Here is a 20975-nt window from a genome sequence, read left to right as displayed (position 1 = left end):
ACCTTCTATCTATTAACTCTGTTCCTACCACTCACCCAAACACTGGGGGCAGTTTAGTTAACCTACCAATCTACAAATCCACAAGTCTTCAGGATAATTAAGGAAACCGGAGCAGCTGGGGGAAGCCCACATGGTCATGGATAAAGGGGATGACCCACTTGGGCGACCTAATTGGCAAGTTTAGAAGAGTTTAGGAGAGTTTGAAAAAATGTTGAAGACCTCCTTCGACTATGTAGAAGACCTCCTTCGACCTCCTTCGACTATGTTGAAGACTAGTTTCAACTAGCTACAACTAGCTACGACTAACTTCGGGAAAATTGGACACCGAATAGTGGAGAGTGGAGACGACCTCCTTCGATCTCCTTCGACCTCCCTTCGACTATGATGAAGACTATTCGTACGATCACCTTTGACTACCCTCGATTACCTACGACTAACATGCCGACCTACTACGACTTAACCTAAGAGTCGATTTTTTCCATGGAGACCTTTTTTTACTCGCGGGCAATTTTCAGCATGTTGAAAAATACGGCGCGACCTAGCTGAGGCCTCGAGAATGCAGGGACTACTCTTGAGCATGAAGGAGAGTTGCAAAGACCTCCTATGACCTTGTGTCGACCATGCTGCGAGTATGAGTCGAGGGCAAACTCGCCAGAACTCGCAGATTAGGCCGCCCAAGTGGGACAGCCCCTTAACGTGCAAACTCCACACAGAGAGCACACGTTGCTGGGATCAAACTCAGGTCCGTGGAGCCATGAGACAGCGGCTTTACTGTGCCACTGTGTCACTCCCAAATGATTTAGACCCGTGTGGGCAGAGTAAATAAATCCGAAGATGAAACTGCGGGGAGGGGAAGGTTTAGAATTCAGGAGGAGAGAGGTGATGTGTTCATTTCAAAAGAAGGTATAAAGAATTTAGTCCTAAGGTTAATTAACTGGGAAGATGCCATGAGGCGAGCAATTGCACTGTATGTGGGAGGATACTGAGAAATGTGGAGGAACAAAGGGACTTTGGTGCCTGTCCACTGATTCTTAGTGACAGATAGATAAGGTTGTTTAAAAAGTCACATGGGATACTTTTTCCTTTATTAGCTGATATTCTCTGTATATAAAAACAAATCTTTTCTTTCACCTTAAACCGAAACTTTAAATGTTGACCTTGTTGTTTATGATGCCCTTACCTTATCTGTAATGCTTACCATGTCACATCCGGTGTTAATGAAGTTCTCCCTTACCAGGATGACAGCCAAACACTACCTGCCTGTGCTTATCAATCAGCTTGTCCTCTTTATTGTACTATCATGCTGTGCTGATATATCGGCAACACAAAGCAGCCACACTCCACGGCTACAAAGTAAAGGTAAGTTTTCTTTACAAATTTAAAGTGATTGTAATGTCCCCTCTTCTCTTGCCGTGGTTGAACAAGTGTTGATCCTTGTCTATTGTTGAATTTTGACATTGTTAAAATGTCAGACACTTCTAATCTGCGCATGTTTATCTGCTCCTGTTTACATGAGGAATACCCATGAGTTTGCGGCTTTATTCCAATTCCATTCCCTGGCCTATGCTCATTGAGCCGGAATTTGGTCACAATAATTTTTTTTAATGCAGTGATTGGAAATCTGAATTGAAACAGAAAATGCTGGGAAAAACATTGCAGTTCTGGACCGTGGCTCCTGAAGTCCACAGGCCGAGATGGAGAACAGCACTGACTGGAGCTTTCTACAAAGAACTAATAAGGACTTCAAGATTCAAGATTCAAGATAGATTTAATTGTCACGTGTGCCTGATGGCACAGTGAAATGAATTTCCATACAGCCATACAATAAAAATCAACAGGACACAACACACTATAGGGTTTGACATAAAACATCCCCACACAGCAGAATCAAAGTTCCCCACTGTGTGGGAAGGCACCAAAGTCAGTCTTCTTCCTCCACTATTCCCCGTGGTCAGGGCCTCCCCAAGCCCTCCGCAGTTGCCGCTACGGGCGGCCCGATGTTCAGGACCGCACGCCGGGGTGTTAAAAGTCCGACGTCGGGGCTGCGGGACGTCCTCAGCGGCGTGGACACAGAGTCGGCCCCCTCCTACCGGAGTCTGCGGCTTCCAAAGTCCGTAGGCCGCGCCGGGTGGAGACTGCTGCTGGAGACCCTCTGCAAGGCGCCCCAGGACTCCACGATGCCGTTCAGCGCCGCCCGCGTTGGAAGCTCTCCGCACCAGAGCTCCACGATGTTGGAGCAGCGGCCCAACGCTCCGGAGCTCCAAACGGCGACCCAGGTAGGTATCGCCCGCTCCGCGGTGACTCCAGCGCTGCGCCGCCGCTGTAGCAGCCCTGGTCCGGTTCCCGGTCCCCGGCAGGAAAGGCCGCTCCGATCCAGCTGGTAGGCCGCGAGGTGGGGGACGAGGACGCGACTCGGAGAAATAGTCGCGTCCCCGCCAGGAAGAATGTCCAAATGTTCCCTTGTGATTCTGATGCAAAAGAAACCTTTCATGCTGATATAAAATATTTATGACTGTTCAAAAATGTATTTATCACTGTTGCAAACATTTCTAAACACCTGTTTTTGTTTCTTCATTCCGGGGTATTGTGCGTTGATTGATGATAAAAATAAAGAATTTAATCCATTTTAAAATAAGGCTGTAACATCACAATATGTGGAAAAAGTGAAGGGGTCTGAATACTTTCTGAATACACTATGTTAACCCACTCATTCCTGGGATAATTCTTGTAAACCTCCCATGGACTCTCTCCAGAGCCAGCACATCCTTTCTCAGATATGGCGCCCAAAATTGCTCACGATACTCCAAATGCGGCCTGACCAGCGCCTTGTAGAGCCTCAGCATTGCATTCCCTGTCTTTTTATTCTAGCCTTCTTGAAATAAATGCTAGCATTGCATTTGTCTTCTTTATTACCAATTCGACTTACAGATATTTTGGGAATCCTGCACCAGCACTCCCAAGTCCCTTTACACCTCCAATTTCTGGATTTTCTCCCCATTTAGAAAATAGTCTATGCCTTTATTCCTACGACCAAAATGTATGACTCCACAATTTGCTACACTATATTCCATCTGCCACTTCACTGCCCACTCTCCCATGTATTAACCAATGTTGACACCCCAAATGTCCCTGCCGTTCCAAATGATCATAAATCATATCGCAAATAAATCTTTCCAATAGTTTCCCTACTGCCAACCCCCTACCCCTAGGCTCCCTGGCTCATTGTTTTCTGGCTTCCCTATTGCTACTTTTGAATATGGGAACCACATTAGTCTCCCTGCAACCTCTCGGTGCGGCACCTGTGCTGATTATAAAGGTACAGTGCCGTCTTGCCTGATATTTGCCTGTTACATAGAGTCATAGATTTATTCACTATGGAGACAGGCCCAACTTGCCCATGCCAACCCAGATGCCCATCTAAGCTAGTCTCATTTGCCTCAATTTGTCCCATATCCTTCTAAACCTTTCCTATCCACGTATGTCCAAATTTCTTTAAATGTGATTGTACCTGCCTCAACCACTTTATGTGCCAGCTCGATCCATAAATGTAACATTCTCTGTAAATAAATTGCCCCTCATGTTCTTATTAAATTGTTGCCTTCTCAACTTAAACCTAAGCCCTCTAGTTCTTGATTCCCCAACCCTAGGTAGAAAACTGTGTGCACTCACCCTATCTTTGGTCTTTGTGACGATATACTTCTCAATGAAGTCGGCCTTTGGTCTCCTAAACTTCAAGGAATAAAGTCCTAGTCTACACAATGTCTCCCTGTAGTTTAGTCCGTCTAGTATAGTTTTGGTTTGGTGTTGGTTTAAATACCGACAGCACCTGAAGTCACAATCGAACCGGGGTTTCTGGTGATGTGAAGCAGCAGCCCTGCCAGCTGCACCACTGCGCTGCCCAGACAACATCTGCCTATCTTTAAGTTGCAATCAAATTTATGAAGAAAAATATCTTCATTAGCCAGATTAAAATATACTGTGGCCAAAACATCATGGAGGCAGACAACAGGCCCTTCAGCTCACCGAGTTCATGTCAACCATTATATACCCATTTACAAAAATCATACTTAATGCCATTTTTATTCTTCCCACATTAGTGCTGAATGAATGGAAGCTGTTCTTTTATTTTAGCTTTGTTTTTTTTTAATGTTCACGTGGGCTTGATGAAATTGTCTGCTTGTGTCAGGCTTTTTGCCTCGAGTCATGGCAACGACTTTTCCTGTAGCTGTTGTGGTGCCGTTTCATAGAATGGAAAATAAATAATTCATCAGCCAAGTGGCTGCTCTTGACGCATATTTGCACAAACACCAGAATGTCATAGAGAGAAGTGAGAGGAAGTAGCATTGGGCAGCAAGTTATTAATGTTTCCTTTGAAAGTTAGATTCACATATGAATTAACTTCCGAGAACACATTTGGGTCAATTATGTGTGAAAATGCTTTTTGTGTTGGAAACATTCTGGGACTAATATTGAACGCGTATATTTACACAAATAGATTTTCTGTGCAATATTAACAGTCCCGTCGGCGGTGACTGTAAAATGGATGAATTGCACTACTTTACCCTGAACTCTGCACTCTCTTTCCAGTGCAGTAGGTGTAGCTCTGAACTGGGGGATCAGTGTCAGGAGCAGAACATTTAGTGATTCAAGTCAAGGTACAAGTGCAACTTCAGCGCTTATTTATTAGGACACAGAAGGAGTTTTGTTTGTCTTTTGTAATAGTGCATTAGTAAATCTGATTTGCATAATGGGTATGTGTTTTCATGATTATCACTTTGATTATCGAAGTGTTGAAATGCATCAGTAACTAATATTCCAGTGTGTTTATCGTGGTTATCTTAATTTCCGTGTAAGTCAGGTTCACTAAGATTAAAGACAGACGATCTAGGCCATTATTGCCTGATTGATATTTTGGAAAGCCTTTCAGTTCTAATGTCATGCAAAGGAAAAGGCAATTTGCAATGAAGTAGTGATTTTCAGAGTATTTTTGAAATGCCAAGCTAAAGAATAATGGGCCTGTCCCAATTAGGCGACTCTTTTTAGGCCGTGGTTGTCGGGGAGTCGCCTTCATGGTCGCGAGGAGTTCCCACATTCTGGGAACTAGTCGCTGCCTCATTATGGTCGCCGAGAATTTTTAAACATGTTGAAAATTAGCAGCGACTGGAATGAAGCCGCCATGGAGAGTAGCGAGAATTCTCGTGCCGTAGGTGGGTCGCTAGGAGGTTCTAGTGGGTTGCCAGGAGGTCGATGGTTCTCATAGGTTCTCGTAGGTTGTGGCCGGTGCTAACCGGTGAATTCCATTGGCTCATTGAGGGAAAAAAACATAAGCAGTAGTTTTCAGAACCAAGGATAACCGACAGGTAATGTTAATGTCCGCCGAACTTCACAGCCGTGTATCTCTGACTTCTTAAAAATTGTCTGGCTTCTTTAAAGTTGTCTCCGCTCCTTCTTCCTCCTTCTCTCCCCTTCTCCCCCCCACCTTTTAAAGGACTTTCCGTACACTGTGCTAGCCGTCTTAATTAAGGCGCGAACCTTCCTGTTCCCGTGTGTGTCTGTATCACCTTGGCTTTGTGAATTTCAGACAGTGTCCCCCCGCTTGACCTGGCTATCGCCTTTGCGATGTGTTTGTGTGTGGGTTCCACTGACAGTCGCCGTTCCAGTTGCCGGTTTTTCAGGCGATTGCCGGCAACTTGACAGTCGCCTGAAAATTGCCTAAGTGGGACAGGCCCATTACTGTTAACAAATTATTGAACCTTATGACTCGATGACTCAATTATTTTTTGTGGAAACAGACAGTCAGCATGCACTCTGGCAGTGGTCCCACCCACAACAACCCAATAACGGCCCAAAACATTTGCTTTGTTACGTTGGTTCGGGGATAGATTTTGGCCAGAACACTGACATGAATTCTCTTGCTTTATTTTGAAACACGCTGGCATCTCGCATGGTGTTCCTCAGAGTACTGATCCTTTATAGCGCTGTTGGCCTGAGGGGAAAAATATTTTTTCTAAGTGCTAGTAAACAAAAATGATCAAAGTTTAACAGCCTGTTAAATGTGCCTCAACAGCCATGTTGATCACATTACCTTGGCCAATGAGAATGCATTATATCTTTGGCGTTAAGTCAGTGAGACCACAGTATGTAATGGATTTGAATACATGACTTTGAATATTACTGCAGTCATTTTATTATTATTCTACCATGTCACTCTAATTATTTGATGAAACATAGAAACTAACTCCCTCTTAAATATAACCAATGAACTGGCCTCAAATACCTTCTGTGGCAGAGAATTCCAGAGATTCACCACTCTCTGTGTGAAAAATGTTTTTCTCATCTCGGTCCTAAAAGATTTCCCCCTTATCCTTAAACTGTAACCCCTTGTTCTGGACTTCCCCAACATCGGGAACAATCTTCCTGCATCTAGCCTGTCCAACCCCTTAAGAATTTTGTAAGTTTCTATAAGATCCCCCCTCAATCTTCTAAATTCTAGCAAGTACAAGCCGAGTCTATCCAGTCTTTCTGCATATGAAAGTCCTGACATCCCAAGAATCAGTCTGGTGAACCTTCTCTGTACTCCCTCTATGGCAAGAATGTATTTCCTCAGATTAGGAGACCAAAACTGTACACAATACTCCAGGTGTGGTCTCAGCAAGACCCTGTACAACTGCAGTAGAACCTCCCCGCTCCTATACTCAAATTCTTTTGCTATGAATGCTAACATACCATTCGTTTTCTTCACTGCCTGCTGCACCTGCATGCCTACTTTCAATGACTGGTGTACCATGACACCCAGGTCTCGTTGCATCTCCCCTTTTCCTAATCGGCTACCATTCAGATAAAAGTCTACTTTCATGTTTTTGCCACCAAAGTGGATAACCTCACATTTATCCACATTATACTGCATCTGCCATGCATTTGCCCATTCACCCAGCCTATCCAAGTCACCTTGCAGCCTCCTAGCATCCTCCTCACAGATAACACTGCCCCCCAGCTTCATGTCATCCGCAAACTTGGAGATGTTGAATTGGCTCGATTGGGATTTGAATCTGAAGTCTTCTACTCGAGGCAACAACACTACAAATTCTGTTTGAGGTTTATTCAACGTAGTGCAATCCATCATACAAACCAGACAGAGACCTACCGTAACATAAAGGTAATACAGTACAGTAAAGATCCAGCAGCGGTCGTTGTGCTTGGTGTCCATTGTCACTACGACCGTTATCAGGGTTGGTACGTCGGTAAGTTAAACCACGGAGGCACCAAACCTCTAATGCTTCTCAAACACCCAACGAGGTATCCTATGGTAGTAACGATCTTTGGGTGAGTGAATTATTTTCCAATTTAATATTTCAAAAACATCGTGGTGTCAAAAACGCAACGACCGTTTACGATATATTTTCTGACTTTTTAAAATCAATAAAAAAAGAATTTTGGACATAAATCAGTCATCAAAACTAAGAAACTGAGCCAATCTTCAATTTAACAACACACTGCCCCTTATTTACCTGTTGTACGGACCGATCAGTGAATGAAGTGGAAACGGTGTTTGCAATGTTATTGTTCCATGTGGTATTCATAAACATAGAAAGGAATAAGAAATATGTGTACTTACTGTGCCAACCAGGTCACTGGTGGACACCACGCGACAACCGTTACACAAAATGTATTTGTGTATTCTGATGCCATTTTCAGAAACTTGCGATCAATATGTTATCTTTTCTTATATTGTTGATACTATGTTAGTCATGAACCCAATAAAGTGCTTGTCAACCTTTGTGAACGAATTTGAAATTTGACCCCATTTGTCACATTGTTGTGTGCAGTATTGTAAAAAGACACATATGCTTGAACAGCTCACAACCCAACGGTATGAATATTGAATTCTCAAACGTCAAGTAAACCTTGCTTTCCCTCTCTCTCTGTCCGTTCCCCCACCCTAGTTCTTCTACTAGTTTCACTGTGCTCCTAATTTAATTTTACTATTTGTATGCCTTGTTGTCATCTTCACCTGATCCAACAATGAACCATTGTACATATCATTGAGCATCATCTGCTTTGATCTGCCCTTTTCACAGCTTACATGTTCAGTGTACCCTTCCATATCTCTAGTTTCCCTCTGCTATGACTCAGTCTGGAGAAGGGTCTTGTCCTGAAACGTCACCCATTCTTTCCAGAAATGCTGCCTGCCATATAGAACAGTGCTATCTATCTATCTATCTATCTATCTATCTACACACACACACACACACACACACACACACACACACACACACACACACACACACACACACACACACACACACACATCCTTTCACTAAATCTTTTTCCTGGTGAAATGGGCATAAAATGCTGGAATAAATAGTGAAAGATGCATCCTATAATGATGATTCATATATTCGTCATCATTACTCAGGTTGGAACAGACTCCAAAAAGAGAGTGTGTACAGTTGAAAGAGCAGACATGGTTTGGGTTTGGTTTGAGGATGTGATTAGATTGGCCTCCTAATTAAAAACATTAGTTGATACATACAGTTTCTGAGCTGCTATGGTTCTTTTGTTTATGCCTCTGACAGAATTTATCAGGGAAGATGAAGCTCTCAGTTTCTTGGGACGTCGTCTTCTATACAATCAGTGGGATTTTGAGATCTTCAACCAAGGAAACCTTGAAAGAGAGTGTTACGAAGAGATTTGTAACTATGAAGAAGCACGAGAGGTTTTTGAAGATGATAAGAAAACAGTTGAGTATTTCATTTCCTAATTTATTTATTTTGCACTGATGATGTGTATACACCATAAACGGGTATGGCATTTAACAATTGATGCTATTTTCAAAAATAGTTTTAAGAAATTTTTAACTTAATAAAATGCTTCTGTTTTAAATTTAAAACGTGCTTCATACCACACAATGGTATGAAACAGTGCCCTGCTGCTAGCTGCCCCTTGACATTGTCTGCCCATATGGCAGAGACTTCATATAGTCCATATGTTTAAGAAAGAACTGCAGATGCTGGAAAAATCGAAGGTAGACAAAAATGCTGGAGAAACTCAGCGGTTGAGGCAACATCTATGGAGCGAAGGAATAGGTGATGTTTCGGGTCGAGACCCTTCTTCAGACCTGAAGAAGGATCTCGACCCGAAACGTCACCTATTCCTTCGCTCCATAGATGCTGCCTCACCCGCTGAGTTCATATAGTCCATATGTCAGTAATCTATCCCTTTGCTGGAGTATTGCTGCCAAATCAAATCTTGTCTTTGACCAAACTCCAGTTTTAAATGAATGCTTTTCTTTGGAGAATAATTAAAATCATTCAAACTCAACACTGAGCTGACATCATATCTGGACTTAATCTCTGTGATTGTACAAAATGATGTGTTTTTTTAAACTTCCAGGATTTAACATAGTTTAAATTGTAATTCAAAATGACACGTCTTATTACTGCGGGGAATAAAAAACTTTTATTTTAAAAATACTTTTATTTTAAATTTTAGGTTAACTTTTGGAAAGAATACACAACAAAGGGCCCTTATGCTCAGTCAGGTAAGAGATCCTTTTATTATTACCAGTGTAATCTTATTTATCTTAAAGATACCACTGGCATGTATTGTACTTGAGAAATTGCCACTGAGCCACCATCTTAAATTCCTAAAATGATTCACGTTAAGATACTCCCACAACATTGTAGGACTCCTCTATGCGACTCCTCCTAGCAGGTAAAGTAGACCAATTCTTAGTGATTCTGTCTCCTTTTATCGACCATACAAGCATGTGGTGCAACGCAACCATAGAAATAAAATGTTTCAGAATCGGGTGACGGGTGGCCAGGAACATTAAATAGGTAGGTTACACAAAAAAGCTGGAGAAACTCAGCGGGTGCAGCAGCACCTATGGAGCGAAGGAAGTAGGCAACGTTTCGGGCCGAAACCCTTCTTCAGACTGATCGGGGGCGGGGACAAGAAAGGAAAAAGAAGGAGGAGCCCAAAGGTTGGGGGATGGGAGGAGACAGCAGGGGGACTGAGGAAGGGGATGAGACAGCAAGGACTAACAAAATTGGGAAAATTCGATGTTCATGCCCCCAGGATGCAGACTCCCCAAACGGAATATGAGGTGCTGTTCCTCCAATTTCCGGTGCTGCTCGCTGTGGCCATGGAGGAGACCCAGGACAGAGAGGTCGGAGACGGAGTGGGAGGGGCAGTTGATGTTCTGAGCCACCGGGAGGTCAGCTTGGTTATTGCGGACCGAGCGGAGGTGTTCGGCGAAACGATCGCCCAACCTCCGCTTGGTCTCACCGATATAGATCTGCTGACATCTAGAGCAGCGGACGCAATAGATGAGGTTGGAAGAGATGCAGGTAAACCTCTGTCGCACCTGGAACGATTGCTTGGGTCCTTGAACGGAGTCGAGGGGGGAGGTAAAGGGACAAGTGTTGCATCTTACATTACATTACTCTTACATTACATTAAATAGGTATATCGTTTTCAATCTCCTCTTTCTTTTTTTTCCTCTCTACTCCGTCTCTTTCTCTTTCTACTTCTTCCTCTTTCTTCTTTCGGGCTATCTTACTATTTCACGCACCACTCCATGTCAATCTCTACTTTTCTATTCTTTTCTTCCTTACTCCTGTTTTATTAATAAATTAAAAATAAGAAGTTGTATATGAAATGTAATATGTCAACAAGTATTAGGTACTGTGGTACCACATTATTGTACTTTCTTCTAACAAAAAAAAACAAACATTGTAGGAGTAGAAGTTTCATGATTTGGATGCAGTGATGATGAAGAATGATCAAGTCAGGACAATGTGCAGGACGAAGGGGAATCTGCAGGTGGCGGTGTTTTCTTGTGCCTGCTGCCACCATTGTTGGTGATAGCGACCAAGTCCGCCAGGGTGGCCAAGGAGAATAAATGCAGAGCATTTTGTATTGATGGAGACTAGCCCTAGAAACAAAAAACTGGGAGTAAATGTCTGCTGATCTGTAATAGGGAGAGGCAAATTGCAAAGGTTTTCTGAAAAAAAAAAAATTGCAGGTGCTGGAAATCAGAAATAAAACAAAAAAGTGCTGAGTGCTCCCAGTAAGTCAGGATGCATTTGTGGAAAGAGAAACAGTCAATGTTTCTGGATTGGGGATTGTTCCTCAACTCTGGGAGTGAGAGAAAGGCAAGTTAGTTTTCAATGGGAGAGATGTGGAGTGGAATGGTTTAAACAAAGGGCTCTCCTGATAGGGAAAGACTAATAATAAAGATGGTTATGGAGCAGTGGGGATTAAATTATGTGTCTGTAATGTGTTGCACAGCAGATTAGACTACACAAAAAGGAAAATAAAAAATGATCAACATAATGACAGATACAGACCAAAAGAGTTAGTTACCAAAAGTTGTTGAACCTGATATTGTGTCCGAAAGGCTGCACCATGCCTGGACAGAAGATGAGATGCTGGTCATCCAGCAGCAGGAGACTACAGACAGATGGTAACTGATAGCTCAGGATCACTCTTGCAGATTGAGTGCAGGTACTCTGCATATTGATCACCCAACCTACGCCTGGTTTCCCCTGTCTAGAGAAGAACAAGTAGCGTAGTCACTAGAATTGATGGCGTGCAAGTGGATCTCTGCTTCACCGGGTAAGGCTGTTTGGATCCCTGGACAGTGGGGAGGGCGGAGGTGAAAGGTCGGGTGTTAAATCTGGTTGTGTGGGAATGTGCTGTGAGTCAAGGCGTGATGAAGATCGCCTGGGGAGTCGCAAAGGAGCGATTATTACAAAATGCTAATGGGTAGGTATGGATATGTGACTGGTGGTGGAGTCTTGTTGGAACTGTTGGAAATTGGCAAAGATGATCCGTTGAATGCAGAGGCTTGGTGGATGGTAAAGGCCAGGGGAACTCTGTTCTTGGTCTGTACAGGAGAAGTGGTGAGAGCAGAGGTGTGGGAAATAGCTAAGATGTGGTCAAGGGCTCATCCACCACAGCAGGTGGGAAGTCATGGTCTGGGAAGAAGAACAGCATTTCAGGGGAATGTTCCAGAATGTTCCAACATTCCAGAACAAGGGGTCACAGTTTAAGGATAAAGGGGAAATCTTTTGGGACTGAGATGAGAAAAACCTTTTTTACACAGAGAGTGGTGAATCTCCGGAATTCTCTGCCACAGAAGGTAGTTGAGGCCAGTTCATTGGCTATATTTAAGAGGGAGTTAGATGTGGCCCTTGTGGCTAAAGGGAATCAGGGGGTATGGAGAGAAGGCAGGTACGGGATACTGAGTTGGATGATCAGCCATGATCATATTGAATGGCGGTGCAGGCTCGAAGGGCCGAATGGCCTACTCCTGCACCTATTTTCTATGTTTTTATGAATCTGTGCAGAAATTCTCATCATCAGAACAATGGGAAGGTGGTTTACCTTATAGTGTTGGGGAACTTTCATACAGACTGCAGATGTTTAATAAGGTAGTTCACCCGCAATGTTTCCATCAGCAATAGTAATGGACAGTAAAGACCCGTTTTGTCAGTGACATGCCCTTTGCTGAAAGACACTCACAAATTCATTTATATTTTGCACAACATTTGCTCCAATCTGCTATAACCCATGAGACAAAATCTATCACAGCTGAACACAAACCACAAGTTCAAATAATTTGTATTGGAAAAATATCAAACTTCAAAGTATAGCTATTGAAGATGGACCAAGACCTGCTGCTGCTAACTTTGATTGTGTCTCTTCACCCTCTCTTCAGGAGTTACATCTGATATTACTACAATTCTGACAGCCTTCTTTGGCACTATGATATTTGTAATTGCATTGGGATTGTTCTTCTGGTATTATTGGAAGTACAGATCTAAAGCTCGAAATAGGACGAGGTGAGTTTCTGCATTGGGTTAATCATTCATTATCTGTGATGTATACGTGAGAAGGCTTTTCAGAAAACTCAAGGTCATTTTTCAAAACTCAGCAAGTATTATCGTGATTTGTGCTTGGATTCACTCTTTAAGACAAGTTTTTATGAAATCTGAAACGCCATTGAGATATGGTTAAGTGTGAATCTTTTAATCTGTAATTCTCCAGCATGTTATTAGTTGCATACTAAACCTTTTTAGTTTAGTTTAGGTTAGAGATACGGTGTGAAAACAGGCTCTTTGGCTCATCAGGTCCACACCAGCAATCATCCATACACCAGTTCTATCCTACACACTAGGGACAATTTGCAGAAGCCAATTAACCGACAGACGTGGACGTCTTTTTGGAATGTGGGAGGAAACCTGAGCACCTGGAGAAAACCTATGCTGTCTCAGCAAGAACATACAACTCCGTGCAGACAGCACCCGTAGTCAGAATCAAACCGGGATCTCATGGGACTGTAAGGCAGCAACTCTACCAGTGTGCCCCTTATTCTCAACTAAAATTTGAATACAGTGCTTAGAAAGTTAACCCCGAGCCTTGCAGTCTAGAGTGATGCAACAAGCTATTCACACAGAGTAAAAATTAGAAACTGCTTCAAGTCAAGTCAACTTTATTTGTCACATACACATACAAGATGTGCAGTGAAATGAAAGTGGCAATGCCTGCGGATTGTGCAAAATCTGCTTTTCAGTGAATAGAAATTAAGATTCATTCATATAACATTTTGTAGTGAAAATGCTTCAGAGGAACATTTATCAAACAGAATTTGCTACTGATCCACATAAGGACTTTGGTTATAACGCACTGATTCAATTTCAACTGTAGTTCTATGTGGGGCTCTGTGTAGTGCTGACTGCCACATTATTAGGAAAGGTGTGATTGAACTGGAAAGGTTGCAGAGGAGATGTAGCTTGGTTTTGGAGTTTTTCAGTTATGAGGGGAGACGGGATAAATTGAGCAGAGGAGGCTGTAAATGACCCAAGAGAAGTGTACAACATTATGAGAGTTGTGGATAGGATTGATAATAGGAAACATTTTCCCAGTAGCACGAGTGTGTGAAACTAGAGGTCATGGGTTTTGGGGAAGGGATAAAAGATTTAGAGGGGTTCTGAGGGAGAATTGTTTAACCCAGAGGATAAATGGAATCTGGAATCCAGTGTTTAAGAAGGAACTGCAGATGCTGGAGAATCGAAGGTACACAAAAAAGCTGGAGAAACTCAGCGGGTGGGGTTTCGGCCCGAAACGTTGCCTATTTCCTTCGCTCCATAGATGCTGCTGCACCCGCTGAGTTTCTCCAGTTTTTTTGTGTACCTTCTGGAATCCAGTGTTTGGGTGAGTGATGGAGCTAAGCCCTCTGACAACATTTAAAAAGTTTCCAAACAAAGACTTGAATCACCAATGGTTAGAAGGCTACAGACCAGGTGCGAGTGAGTGGGATTAGTATAGGTGGGTACCTGATGGTCAGCACGGACATGGTGGGCTGAAGCGTCTGTTCCTGTGCTGAATAACTCTACGAGCGTATCTGAAGGAGAATTATTCCCAAACTTGGGGCTTTGTCAGCTATTATTGCCAGTGGTGGTGTCATTGAATATGGCGCCGTTCAACGAGGTTATGGTTGGAGGAGTGTTGACATCTCAGGGTAGCAGGGCTGAAGTTCAGTTCAGCGAAGCATATCATGTGGAAACACGACAAACTGCAGATGCTGCAATCTTAAGCAAAACGCACATAGCTGGAGGAATACAGCAGGTCAGAGGAATCTGTGGAGGGAATGGACAGGCAACGCTTCGGGTCGGATCCCTGCTTCAGCCTCGCAGTCTTGCAGAGGACTGGCGATGACTAGTGAGGTGCCACAGGGTTCAGTATCAATATGAGCAGTGCTGAAATGCACGGCTCGCTACTCAGTAACTGCAAAGGAAAGCGATTTCAATGGTTCAGATGTGAATAACTAGGAATTTATTTTAAATGGGAGAAGAAAAATAGAAAGAATAACAAAATATATTTAAGAAGGAACTGCAGATGTTGGAAAAATTGAAGGTAGATAAAACTGTTGGAGAAACCTAGCGGGTCAGACTCTGAAGAAGGGTCTCGACCCGAAACGTCACCTATTCCTTCGCTCCAGAGATGCTGCCTCACCCGCTGGGTTTCTCCAGCATTTTTATCTACCTTAAACAGATGTCTGTGTTTGTTCCTCCACTTGACCACTAGATGGCACCGTAGTTGCATCTTTCAAAATCTCCTGGCAAACAAACTCAATCTCGATTTTACTTCAGATTTTCTTCATCAGCGGATGAATTAATTTATCACAAATTCCATAGTTGCTTTTTGTTGTTGAATTGGATTTTGTCAATAGAAACACTATAGATGTGATGGGTACGGGCTGTATAGTAACAAATAATGATTCAGCTATTGAAAGTCTACTGAATGCCAGGGGCCCAGTGCAAGGGTCCAATCGTTTTGAGACGTGTTTCAATATAATAATTTTGTGACTGTGGCTGCAATACCATCTACAAAAAAACAAAATAGGGCAGCACGTTGGCCTAGCGGTAGCGCTACTGCTTTACAGCGCCAGAGACCTGGATTCGATCCTGACTATGGATGCTTGTCTGTAAGGAGTTTGAACATTCTCCCCATGACCATCGCGTGGGTTTTCTCCGAGATCTTCGGTTTCCTCCCACACTGTCCGGAATTTGCACATTCTCCCTGTCCTCCTTGATTGTTTACAAGAATCATGTCAAGACCATCTGATAGTCATATATACCAGCAACAGAACAAATAAATTCTTACTTGCTGTAGTTTTACAACAGGGGTCGGCAACCTTGTTCTGCATAGCGGCAGGGACGCATGTCTGTGAGCGGATGGCGGGCCACATCTATCACGTGTACACATGGATCCCGCCCCGGATGGCAGGCATCAAATCACGTGTTCACAGGTAGACAAAATTGCTGGAGAAACTTAGCGGGTGAGGCAGACTCATGCAATCCTTGCATGTCTCACCTGCTGAGTTTCTCCAGCATCTTTGTCTACGTTCGATCTTTCCAGCATCTGCAGTTCTTTCTTAAACGTGTTCACAGAGGGTGCGCGGCCGTGCCGGCGGCTTTGCGCAGGATGCGCTACAGCCAGAGCTTGCCCGCTGCTGCTCGGGGCGCCCGGCCGCTGCTCGGCGGGCCGGATGATTTTGGGTTACGGGCCGCATTCGGCCTGGGGGCCATAAATTGCCGACCCCTATTTTGCAAGCACATTAACTTGCTCAGTGTCCTTCGTTCCTGGGCATTTGACTTACTGAACCAGGCCATGTGCAACCAGTCAGCATGCTCTCTACTGTATATCTGTAGAAGTTCAATTGGAGTACATGTCAAATGACCTAAATCTTCTAAGGAAATAGAGGCGTTGACGAGCTTTCTTTGTGATTGCTTCAAAGTGCTGGGCCCAGGACAGATCTTCAGAGAGATACACACCTAGATGCTGGAAGCTGTTGACTCTGCACTGTTAATCCTAGAAAGAAACCACCCCTTGGTATTTCTTTCTCTATCCATACAGATTCTACATCATCGGAGCTAGTAACCTCCCTTTCTGTTATAATTCCTGCACTTTTTCCACATGAGCACCTCTGCATCTCTCTGAAATTCTCACACTCTGGAGAAATATTAATGAGTCAAATTCAAATTTTAAAATCAAATTGCTGGAAACCAGTTGTCTTCTCTTATGAAATCTTTAAAAAATATTAGCAAACTGCTCATAGTTCATTTATTGCAAGAATAGCTAAATCAGTAACAGATTATCTACTGAGTGATAAGTTCTACACATTGACTTTGTTCCTCTGTTTTGTTTAAGTCGGTGCGATGGCGCAAATACCCTCTTTTCTAGTGTAGCTTCTCTCCCAATATAATTGACTTGTGGCTCAACCTTTACTCTATTTTAAAGCAGCCACAAAAGACTTTTAAAGTTTTTGGACTTTGTGTCCAATGTGCTGGTATACAAAATGGCTCGGAAAGTGCCAGATGGATTTCAATGTTAAACGAGTTGGACATTCCATATTACTTAGTGAAGATGCCAAATGTCTCTGCCAAATATTGAGATGCAATCTGAGCCCTGTATTTACATTTGTAACTCAAGCCAACAAGAGGGAGGCATTGGGAATATGAATCACTTTTTATTTCATCACCACCTGTTCTGACTGCTTCTGCATGTTGGAGTCATGGGGAACAGTTCAACGCAGTCCTCCACAAAGCCCAACCCAACACTGCTCATGATTTCCAGTTAGTCTCATTAGATGGAAGCCTGAGTTGGGATTTTATTTTCCGCTTTGGACTCCACAGTTCGTTGAAGAGAAATTGCCTACCCTAGCTGAGAACCACACTGATCTCAGATATAAAATATATAATTCATTTTTATAAAAATAAACTGGAACCACACTTATGTATTAAGCCCAGAATTTAATTTCTCAGCAGTAGCTTAATTAATTACAACTTAATTAATCAGCAAACCTTGATAGCAAAAAACAACCCAAAGTACTGGAGTAACTCAACGATTCAGGCAGCATCTCTAGAGAACACGGATACGTGAAATTTTGGGTTGGGGCCCTTCTTCACTTCAGCACTTTGTGTCTTTTTTTGCAATCAGCATATGCAGTTCCTTGTCTCCAAACCTTGATAGCGAATTGAAAGAATGCTTCATAATAGGAATGTTCATTAGGGAGGAAATAAAACTTCTATTGACTTGGAAAAACCTCCCTTTTAGATTACATAATACAGTTGCTCTGCCCTATTAAATGGCACATATTAACTTGGTTTTTAAAAAATTGACTTGCATGAAGAAAGAAAAATATATTTTTTTCACAACGTACCACTCATTATCTGTTTGCACGAAATTTACGACATATTAAGTTCTTTTGAAATTTCATTGTTATTTTTACTGTAGGGATAGTTTAAAAAATGAAATATTCTGTGGCCAAGTGAAGAAAACCTAGATGAAATAGAACATAGAACATTACAGCACAGGAACAGGCCCCTTGGCCCCTTTCAGTGTCCATGCTGAACATGATGCCAAGTTAAATCAATCTCCTCTACTTGCTCTACGCTCTATGCCCTTAATTGATGGACATTCCTTCAACAGTGTAGATTTAAATGGTTACAATTCTAACCCTTAACCACTGATCCTCAGATTTTGGTTCTGGGTGCAGTTCTGATCTCCCAGCTGCATGAAGGATGTCACTAAGTGGGAAAGGGGGGAGAGGAAATCTGCAAGGATGTTACCTGGGCTATTGCACTGAGGCTATAGCCCAAGGATAAGCTAGGGCATTTTGTAATTGGAATGTAGAAGGCCAAGGGGTGACCTTATCGAGGTGTACAATATCACGAGGGGCATGGATAAAGTGAATGATCACAGGTTTTTCCAGGATAGATGATTCCAAAAATCTAAAGTAGTTCAAATGAAAAGCTCATTACATCAACTATTATCACCTGTCCCTTGATGCAAACTCTGTTCCACCACCAGCAGCTTCTTCCATTTCCTTGCCAAACATGAGCCTGAAGAAAACTTATTGCACACTTTAATCCAGCGATGAGCTTTGGATTATATCACTACCATCACCAGTTCCCAAACTTGTAACCTCACTAACTCTTCCTGCTTCAGCTCATTGACTGCAGAAACCCTCATCCAAAAACACCTTTGTTTCCCGTAGATGTGACAAGGCAATGCACTCATGGCTAGTTTCCAACCTTTGTAAACTTGTAGTCATCTAAAGTAGTGCTTCCCAACCTTTTTTAGCTCATGGCCCCCTTGGGCTCTTTAATTTTTCTGTGGCCCCCCCCTGACATTATTAGCGGAAAAAATATGGCCCCCTTCATTGAACCTGTGGCCCCCTAAATCCCCAATTTTTTCTGTGACCCCCCTGAGATCTGGCATGGCCCCAGGTTGGGAATCACTGATCTAAAGTTCTGCTGCTTGCATTCACTCAGTCTCATTCACTCATCACACCCTCACTTCATCACCTAAGATGTCCCTCAATTAAGTAACAATTCAAATCCATGATCTCTATCTTTTTTGCATAACCTCTCTAAGGTCCTATCTATCCCCAACTGTTTAAAATCAACCAGCCATACATCCACTAAAGTAATAGCTCTCTTGGACATCTCTACATTTTGGCTGCTTTGCCTTCTGTTGGCAAGACCCGAGGTCCTGGAATCCTCTTCGTAAACTCTCTGCCTCAAGTAATTCTCTTTCTTCCATTAAGATATCCTTAGACCCATTTCTTTATTCACCATTGCCTTTATCCTGTAGCTTGCTTCAACTTCTTTTTGACAAAGGTTTTGCAAGAGAAACATTCTAGTGATTAACGTTGGAAATAAATTTACTATGTTTTTATTTCCAAACACAAAGCCCACTTTCCATTCAAGCTAGAGTTGGCAGCTATCTCAAGTATATTATTAAGCATCAAATCTGTTAAAAAAATCTTGAATACATGCAAAGAAGGAAAAGCCCTCGACATCCAATGATGGCTGATTTGTACATTGGTATCATGAACTTACTTTGTACCTTCGTACCTTTTAATGCTATTAATAACAATAATCTATCAAATTCAATTAAAAATATCACTAGATGCCCCAACCCCTCCATCTTCCCAAGTATCCAGACCATTTGGTGCTAAAATGTTCCAAATTCTATTGTGCGTGGGGGGAAAAAATACCTGGTTTCGCCTTGGACTGGTTCAGCACTAATCATAAGATATGGATAGGTTTTTGATTAGTAAAGGTGTCAATGTCCCCTTTAAAAATACCCAGTTTTGCCTTCCGTGGCTGTGGCTAAAGAAATTCCTCCTCATCTCCATTCTAAAGGTACAACATGAGGCTATTTTCCTCTACCCCTTCCTCTCTTCACAGAAATTAAGCTCTTTACCAAATTTTAACTCCTCGGTGACATCACCAATCAACTATACAAAGCTGAAGGAATACAAACCAAGCTTGTGAAATACTTCTTCCTAATTAAATCTTAGGAGGGAATAATTTGATTACTGTCTTGGGAGCAATATTCTACATATAAACAACACACACACAGACACTTTTCGACACTCAACACGCTCTGATGTTAATCAGTATATGTCTTTTACTAATGTTTATCAAATGTCATAGGTTTCCAATTCTCACTTGGGATCTAGATCTCCATTTAACCTGGCTTCACTCTCTTGAGATTGAAGGTGATTAAACACAATTTATATGGTGCATCTGATGATCTGGAAATGCGGTGATATGGATGCCACCATTACTCACCAACAGTAATATCAATTAGCACCATGGAAGTTTGTGATGTTGAGCATGGTGGTTTTTGAAACGCTAGTGTTCCAAAATGAAAATGGAACGATTCCAACGTGTGACCCGGAAGTAGACATGTTGGCAATTGTAAAAAAAGAACTACATTCAGGATTTAAACTTAATGATCAAGGACTTTTCACAGCTGATTAATTTTATACACAACTGCAATAATTTTGTGAGAACTCTGTCTATTGACAATGTGATTTGCAACAATATTGGGTCAAGTGAAACTGTTTATGGGATTTATTTCATTGTAGTTAATGGAGCCTAAAGATAATTATTGCTCCTACCAACATGCCTGCGAAAATGCACTTTCTGGTAAGAAAATCATGGCTGATGAAAATGTTTAGACACATTTAATCCCTTGTTTTATTAGGAGGACTGAAGAAAATAGCATTAGCCTTATGCCCATTCCTGAAAACACAAAGCCAACTCTACCTTCCTATGAGCAAGCACTTGTGGCGACTGGGCAACATGATGCTCCTCCACCTCCCTACCAGCGGTATGTAATACGATCGCTATCTTTTAGAAGAATGAAATAGTTACTGCATTAGTTTAGTCAATATTTTCCTGATGCATTGCATAGAATAGCATTCGCAACTCACAGTTTATGGGTTTTACATTGCTTTGGGTCGATGCATGTGTGTGAAAGAGACATTACTTCATTAATCCATCAAATAAGCAAACTGGGCACAGGGATTAATTTGAGGAAAGATAATATCAAAATCCGATGTTGGCTCAGTTTGCAGCATTCTCCTCAGATTCATGAGTTTCCAG

At 42.4% G+C, this 20975-nt stretch overlaps 1 protein-coding gene and 1 long non-coding RNA gene across 4 annotated transcripts in view; one reads left to right on the top strand and one right to left on the bottom strand.

Annotated features, from left to right (window-relative positions):
- LOC129705621 (uncharacterized) overlaps positions 1 to 20975 on the bottom strand; it is a 72159-nt gene that overhangs the window by 14045 nt on the left and 37139 nt on the right. The gene's annotated exons all lie outside the window — the stretch shown is intronic.
- prrg4 (proline rich Gla (G-carboxyglutamic acid) 4 (transmembrane)) overlaps positions 1 to 20975 on the top strand; it is a 39334-nt gene that overhangs the window by 15490 nt on the left and 2869 nt on the right. For 2 of the 3 annotated variants that reach the window (XM_055649246.1, XM_055649247.1), the window contains exons 2-6: positions 1238 to 1359; positions 8577 to 8740; positions 9493 to 9541; positions 12728 to 12851; positions 20575 to 20700. In XM_055649246.1, the coding sequence (XP_055505221.1) occupies positions 1238 to 1359; positions 8577 to 8740; positions 9493 to 9541; positions 12728 to 12851; positions 20575 to 20700 (585 nt within the window). The remainder of the gene's footprint in view (positions 1 to 1237; positions 1360 to 8576; positions 8741 to 9492; positions 9542 to 12727; positions 12852 to 20574; positions 20701 to 20975) is intronic. The other variant, XM_055649248.1, reaches the window with a different exon arrangement.

This window comes from Leucoraja erinacea, chromosome 18, assembly GCF_028641065.1.
Source record: "Leucoraja erinacea ecotype New England chromosome 18, Leri_hhj_1, whole genome shotgun sequence".
Taxonomy (NCBI): domain Eukaryota; kingdom Metazoa; phylum Chordata; class Chondrichthyes; order Rajiformes; family Rajidae; genus Leucoraja; species Leucoraja erinaceus.
This window is presented reverse-complemented; position numbering and strand designations above follow the sequence as displayed.